At 28.5% G+C, this 8,481-nt stretch overlaps 1 protein-coding gene across 1 annotated transcript; it reads left to right on the forward strand.

Moving 5' to 3' along the window:
- Positions 1-423: 423 nt before the first annotated feature.
- Positions 424-6,779, forward strand: LOC123209528 (laccase-4-like). The gene is made up of 6 exons (XM_044627607.1): positions 424-516; positions 4,617-4,768; positions 4,854-5,098; positions 5,188-5,316; positions 5,650-6,561; positions 6,649-6,779. The coding sequence occupies exons 1-6, from the start codon at positions 424-426 to the stop codon at positions 6,777-6,779; spliced, it is 1,662 nt and encodes a 553-aa protein (XP_044483542.1).
- Positions 6,780-8,481: the final 1,702 nt, after the last annotated feature.

The raw sequence follows: 8,481 nt of genomic DNA on the forward strand, positions 1-8,481 counted from the left end.
AAAATAAGCAAATAAACTAACAACAAAGTATGACCGGAATAAACAAATTCTGAATTGATAAACACAGAACAAAGTAATATGAAATTAATGTTGATCTAGAAATTTGTAAAGCAGTACCATCAAAAGCAATATAAATAATCCTCATGGCATTAATTTGGCCACATATTTCTCTCATAATTTTCATTTCTAAATACTTTGTGCGTGCTCTCATATCATATGTCTTAATTTACCTGATCCTTACATCCTGATTGCATTGAATGCGCATGCGTACAACCAAACGCTTTAAAACAAAAAGAATAAACACATGGTTACAACCAAATGTTTTACAACAGTGCATTGAGAGTAACCACAGTTATTATATATCTTTACATAGCTGTAAAAAACACTGGAGACTAATAAGAGAGCTGAGAGGGCACAAGGACGATGATGGCGACTTGGATTCGAGTCGTTGTGCTGGTGATGGCTTGCCTGGTTCCAGCTTCAGTGGACAGCAAGGTTCGACGATATAATTTCGATGTAAGTTTCTTGCTCAAACGCAAATAGAGTTTAGGGTTGTGTTATTGCATATGTTTTGCCTTGCAGCAGCACGTACAAGAAAATTCTTGCAGTGGGGTTAAGTTTGCCATATTTGTAACTTTGAGTTTCTGTATATATTTTACATACACAAAACAAGAGAGTTTCAGAGTCTTCATCAAAGCTACCTTCGGAAATTTTTTTCCCTGGATGGTTTGAATCACAGCCTCTCCTTTACCCTTTTTTTTTTTTTTTTTGATCCAATATATATTTTGAAACCACTGCTTGATCAAGTGACTGAACTTCATAATAAGAAAAAAAGAATTAAATTTCAGCTTCCTAGCTTTTTGCATCCATTTGATTGGCTTCTTCAGGTCAACTTATACTTTAACTGGTGGACTTGCTTAACCTTATTAGCATAAACGGAGGAAGGGTCACATGGCCAGCCCCTGATGAAAAAATAAGATAGAAAAGATGTCACATAAAATAAACAAAACCTAACTAGAATGAGCAAACTATGTCACAAAACACGCCTAAGAACTCATGGACAATAGTGTAAAATAATTTCTTTAGATTTTAATAAAACATTATTTTTCATTAAAAGAATTTAAAGAAACAAGATACACTTAAAAAATAAAAGGAAACAAGGTAGTGAAGCTAGGTTTAACGCGGATAAACTGTGAGAAATTTTCCAGACAAACATTAATATTGTTTTAATTTAATAAAAGTTGGATAAATGTATAGTCCAAATGAATTAATTTTTATAGACATATTATGATTAATTTTGTTGAATGCACCATGTACTTCATACATAAAATTTGGGTTATAACAATGTAAGTGCTGGCTATTGAGTTTATTGGAAATTTGATGGAAGGATCCAATATGCTAGTATAAAAGGAGACTAGATCTATTTTCTTAAAATATGCACGATAAAAAAATACCTTATTCAAAGTATCGTCATTTGAGTTCATTTGGAAAAGGAAGTCTAATTTCATTAAATCAACAATCGATCAAATCAAAAAGTGATTCCATATTAGCTATGACTCAATTAGATTTGTCTGAATCTTTAAAACTTTTAATTTCAATGTTGGATGACTTGTATGTGTATGAATCTGCATTTGTGTTGAAATTCAATTGATTAATTACATGAAATATTTTGTATGAATCAACGAAATTCATGGTACATAAACATCATTCTGAATTTGAAAAATTGGGTTAATTTGAGATTTTTAATGGTTATAATTGTCCATATTAACCCTAAATTTGTTCATATCAACCTTAAATTGTCCACGTCAACAAAAAATTATCCTAATCATCATTTCTAAATTAAAACAAAAATTCATATAATTAGTCTTTAATAACTTTAGAGATTAGACCCATTTCTTGTGTTATAAAATACAAATTTAGTATCTTCAAAAAGAAAAGTAGAAATTTTGATCTATTTAATAAAGTAAAATGTGATCTATCCATATGTTGGTATCTCTTTTGGTCTAGTAATGCTATTATCACAACTTTTATTTATTATTTTTTAAATTAAAAATCTTTATTTGAATTGAACCTTTTTTTTTTTTTTTTGTGTTTAGTTAAACCTAATCAAATAAGGTTAAGAGACTTATTCTCTCCTAAAATTTTGTTCATTATCAATGTAATACCCCCTAACTTTTAAAAACTTAAATATCTACCGTCATTCAATTCTATTAGTTATAACAGTAAATACATCATTTAACAAATAATAATAAAAGAACAAAATTGTATCCTCTTTACGCAATTTAATTTTAAAAACTTATAATCTTCTCTTAACTAAATTTTAAAAACATATTTTTTTTCTCCTTCTAAGGTTTTATTATTTTACCAATAACATTCACTCACTTCAAATTTTAAAACATTTAAGGGGGTATTACCAATATACAAGCACACAAACGAAATTAACTTTTAAAATTTATAAATTCTACTTAAAAATTCATCAAATATAGTAAATTAAATTTCAATTTTTCCCAAAATACTTCATCAATACTTTGAAAAAATTATATAATGAATTTTACATATTGCTAACATACTTTATTTTATAAGGATCATTTATAAAATTGGAGTTTTCAAATTGAATTATTGTCTAATTTTTTTTTTTTTTTTTGCAATATTTTTCACTTAAAAACATTAAAAGAAAAACATATCAAGCTAACTCACAATATACTCTTAAAATTTTATTAAATAACTTTTTACTGTTATTTATAATTTTAATTTAAAATGATTAAAAAATGTTTACTAGTATAAATATAGATAAATTGTCAATGATATTAATTCATTGTATGTTTGAGGGCAAACTTTATTTTTTGAAAGTGTTGGGGGTGTTAATAAAAATTTTTAGGAGATTTTAAAAATTAGAAAAATGTTTGGGGTATTTTGAAATTTTTTTATATGCCCTAATAATTTAAAAAATGATAGTTACACCGTAAAGAATTTAACATAACACAACAAATTAGAATTGTAAATGTTATATACAAATTATTGGTGCTATAATTATATTTTTTTCAAAATATATGCTGTGAATATGATAAATTTTCAAATAAGACAAAAAAAATATCTATTTATCTCCAAAAAATTTCAAAAAATAATATTTATACTTCTACAATAATGTTTATATTACAATCTGATAACGGTGTTATTATAATATTTTAAATTTAAAGAATAAAATATCAATTTATTATGCTTTTATTATAATATTTTAATAAAATGATATAAATATTGTTTAACTGTTAAAACTGACAACAAATTTTAACAATTAAGTGAGAAGAAAATGGTTTTTATAATGTTAAGAAAGTGGGAATCTTCCTTTTTGTCAAAACATAGGTGAAAACTAGTCATTTGACATATTATTTACTAGCACCATTGTCCTTTATTTCGCATAACCTAGTATTTGTACTTGACATGGTTATCACGAAAATATCAATTTCCAAAGTTATGTAATTAAGTTGGGGTGACAGATCATCCAACACCCAAATCTCATATTTTATTGCCCAAAGGACTTATTCTCACCCAAGGTTTTCTTTTTTCTCAACCACTTTTTTTTTTAAATGTAAATATTCACTTATTCGTTATTGAATTTAATTAAATTTGTTAATCTTAAATTTTTTTTTATTTTTCTCTTTAAACTGTAAAATCTAATTATTCTCTCAAATTAAATTTTAAAAATAACATTTTTTCCCATAAAGTTTATTTTTTATTCTCTAACTTCATCATCAACAACCTCTTCTTCCGACAATCTCTCTCTTTAGCCACTATCCAAGTTGAAAGTCCCAATTTGCATGATGGTCAGAGAAAGAGATAGGGAGAGAGAAATTGCCAAAGGGAGATAAAGGGTTGAGAGTGAGAGATCTTGTAGATGGTGCTAGAGATGATGCTGAAGAATAAAAAATAAACCGTAAGAGGGAAAATGTTAGTTTTTAAAACTTAATTTGAAAAAAAAATTTAGTTTTTAGGATTTAGAAGAGAAAATGAGATAAAATTTTAGTCCTTAGGGGGGAAAATGTTACTTTTTAAAACTTGGTATGGAAAAAATTATTAATTTTTAAGGTTTAAGAGAAAAAATGAGATAAATTTTTAGTTTTTTTTTAATATTACTAATTAAATGATAATTTTACTCTTAAAATTAATGAATTTAATAACTAATGAATGAGTATTTGAGTTTTTCAAAGATAATAGGTGGGAATTTGGGGAAAGAGTAAACCTTGGGTGGGGTAAATCCTTTAGCGTATTTTATTATGCCAAAATTAAACTAGCATGACTGGGAGTCTGGGACACAACACTAGTACATATTTTTATTTTCTTCTTACTGGGTTAACGAAATGTACTTCTATATCAAGCTTAAGGTTTCTTGAGAATCTTATAAGAATTATTTTTTCTTATAATTAAAATCATTCAATTCTCCACGTAAATTGTTTTAAAAAGGTGTCGTAGAATCTCTAGTATGATAACAGTCCGCTAATGAATTAATCTACATGCAGTAATCTTCAAAGTTGGTCAGATATTGTGACCACCACATAGGGCATTATACTTAATATTCAATTCTCAATACTTCACTTGGATTTGGTGTTTGTGTCTCTCAGGTGGTGACGAAGAATACCACTAAATTATGTTCAACTAAACCAATTGTCACCATTAATGGAAAGTTCCCTGGCCCTACTATCATTGCGAGAGAAGACGATACATTGCTTATAACTGTTAATAACCATGTCGATTACAATGTCACAATCCACTGGTAATTAAGAATTTCGTAATAAAAACTTGTTATTTTTCATTTTTAAGGTTAAAATGATATAAACAATATATGCAATATATTTTAGGCATGGAGTTAAACAATTTCGGAATGGTTGGGCTGATGGTACTGCATATATAACACAGTGTCCGATTCAACCTGGCCAATCTTATGTGCATAATTTCATGCTCACTGGCCAAAGGGGTACGCTTTTTTATCATGCTCACATTTTTTGGCTAAGAGCGACTCTTCATGGCGCTATTGTCATCCTGCCCAAACCCGGCGTTTCTTATCCCTTCCCTAAACCTCGTGAGGAAAAAGTCATCGTATTAGGTAATTACTTAATTCATTCATAAAAAGTTGAATTTATTGTAATTATTGTTAATTGTATATAATTGGATTTTCTTTACTCTTACTTGCAGCTGAATGGTGGAAATCAGATGTTGAAGCTGTCCTCAATGAAGCTCTCCAAACTGGCCTCACTCCTAGTAGGTCTGATACTCAGACCATTAATGGCTATGCAAAGCCTACCTTAAGTTGCCCTTCAGAAAGTAATTTATCTAACTTAGTTCCTACACGTGTAAGGTCAAACATCTTAAAAGGGCTAGTGAGAATTGATGATTCTACTTAAAAAAAAAATAAATTATATAACCAATTTAATAAGAGTATGTGTGCTTACAATAAATATCGCATAGAGCATTTATGATTAAATGATTTTGAATTAAAAATAAAACAATATTATATCATACGATAAGACATCATCATTGATATCCAATATGGTACTCATTTAATACATAACATTATTCAATTCAATTAATTTGAGTAATCAAATCTGGGTTCATTTATGTATGCATATATTTTGACAATGTTTCCATTATTTTCAGGAGGATATACATTACAAGTAGAACCCGGGAGGACATACATACTAAGAGTCATCAATGCTGCACTGAATGAATTCATATACTTTAAGATTGCTGGCCATAATTTCACCATAGTTGAGGTTGATGCTTCATATACTAAACCCTACAACACTGATACAGTTCTCATAGCTTCTGGCCAAACCACAAATCTTCTTTTAACAACAAATCTTGGAACCGGCAAGTTCATGATCTCTGCCTCTCCTTTCAAGAACAAAATAATCGCCACTGGCACGTTACACTATATTGGTACTTCTAATGATACAGCCACCATTGTTCTCACCCCAATCAGGCCTTCTGAAGGTGCTTCCACTCCACTTGTCGACAACATTACTGATGCCTTAAGAAGCCTAAATTCAAAAGAATATCCTGCTACAGTCCCCTTGAAGATTGATCATTCTCTTTTTTTCACCATTGGCCTTGGAATGAAGTCATGCCCAACTTGCACTATTGGCATTCGTGTTGTCGCTCACATTAACAATATCACTTTTGATACACCAAGTACCTCGCTCCTTCAAGCCCATTACTTCAACATAAAAGGTGTTTACACTGACGATTTCCCTGCCAACCCACCAAATAAATTCGACTATACGGGTATACAACCAATAAATCCTCATACCATGCACGGGACAAGAGTTTATCGTCTTCCTTACAACTCAACCGTTCAGTTAGTCTTACAAGATACGGTAAGGCTTGCCCTGGAAAGCCACCCAATGCACTTGCATGGCTTTAGTTTCTATGCAATTGGAAGTGGGCTAGGGAATTTTGACCCCGTAAAGGACCCAAAGAATTTCAATCTTATTGATCCTGTAGAGAGGAACACTGTTAGTGTCCCTGCCGGTGGATGGCTTGCTATCAGATTCACGGCAAATAATCCAGGTAATGTATCTCCAAGATTATCAATTTCGATAAATTAATAAAATGTCTTGGCATTCATTCTCTAATAAAATAATTGTTGTATTGTAGGGGTTTGGTTCATGCATTGTCATATAGAGGTGCACACATCATGGGGGATGACAATGGCACTTGTAGTGGACAATGGGAATGGCCCCAATGAATCAGTTTTGCCACCTCCCCCCGACCTTCCCAAATGTTAGGCCTAAGGTGGAGTTGTTATACTTGTTATATTAATTACAAATAAATATATTTTAGTTCTAATAAATTATTAAATAACTATTTAACAAAATAAATATTATCATGGTACTCTCAATAATTTGTCATATTATCAGTGAGAATAAAAGATTACAATTTTTTATTATTATATATAAACTAAATAAAGTATTATAAGTAATAAAAAATATATTAATAAAATATTTCTTTCCCTCAAATCAAACCCCCCTTAAATTAGCAGTTTTAAAAAATATATAAATAAATCTACAACCAAGTATGGTCAGAATAAACAAATTCTGAATTGATAAACACAAAAAACAGTCATATGAAATTAAAGTTCATCTAGAAATTTGTGAAGTAGCACGATCGAGAGCAATATAAATGATTCTCATGGCATTAATTTGGCCAAATATGTCTCTCATAATTTTCATTTCTAGATACTTTTGTGTGCTCTCATGTGTGTCTTAATTTACTTAATTACTCCTTACATCTTGATTGCATTGAACGCACATGCTTACAACCAAATGCTTTAAAAACAATAAACACTTTACTCCCAAACATCCCAACAATTAACAAATCAAAGTAAAATACCAACAAGTTTTGTTTTCCTTTTTAATTATTAATATTTTATGAAACAATGAATCACAAGATTACAGGTATGAGCTATCGATTCCACTAGATTGAGATAAGGACAGGCAATTTCTTATTTATTAATATTTTCTTTTGTTTTAGTCGATAATTGAATATAATAAAATTCCTTGAAATGGAATCCTTCCAGAAAGGATAGTTCACATGCATCTCTGTTAATTTTTGGAGTTTATCTGCCCAAATCCCTTGATTTCTGCCAATGCTGCTGTTCAATATTAATCATTGAGAATTGAAGACAAACTGTAAATTTTATTTTTTAGGATAATTTTATTTCCACTTACTCTATAATAATCAATGAATTGAGCGCTTATGGCTCCACTTACTATATAATAATTAATCAGTTATGGCTCCCCATACTCTATAATAATCAATGAGTTCTGGTTCCCCTTTGATTACCACTTACTCCATAATATTCCCCTTCAACCAATTGTACATCCACCAAAACAATAGATGTTTAACTTTAAATATGAATTTAAGCTCAATTGATAATTATAATTTCCTTATTGTATATATAATAATATTTATACACAAAAAAAATTACACTTATGTATTGATGTGATAGATATTTTTAATAGACATTTGTCACATTAGCGTCACATCAATCTGTATAATTTTTATGTGCATAAATATTATATATATAATATTATTTAAGAATAATAAAATATAAAAAGAGTAATATTATTTTTATAAATAAAAAGTAAAAATTTATATGATAACACGTTATTATATAATTTAATATTATTTTATCATTAATTTAAAATTATTTAATTATATAATAATATATTATAATTTGTACATAATTTTATATTTGTTATTTGTATATATAATTATATCAATATAAAAATTATCATCAAATTTATTCATAACTTATTAAAAAAATTGTTATCTTCTTAAGCGTGATTGTATCTTTAAATAAATTTTATTAATTTATTTATAGAAATTGACGTGACAGCACATAATCATGTGAAGTAATTGTTTTCTTTTCTTGCACTTTAAAATTTTTTAATCATATAGTTTTGTATGAAAAAAATGGTAATATTT

This window comes from Mangifera indica, chromosome 2 (genome assembly GCF_011075055.1).
Source record: "Mangifera indica cultivar Alphonso chromosome 2, CATAS_Mindica_2.1, whole genome shotgun sequence".
Taxonomy (NCBI): domain Eukaryota; kingdom Viridiplantae; phylum Streptophyta; class Magnoliopsida; order Sapindales; family Anacardiaceae; genus Mangifera; species Mangifera indica.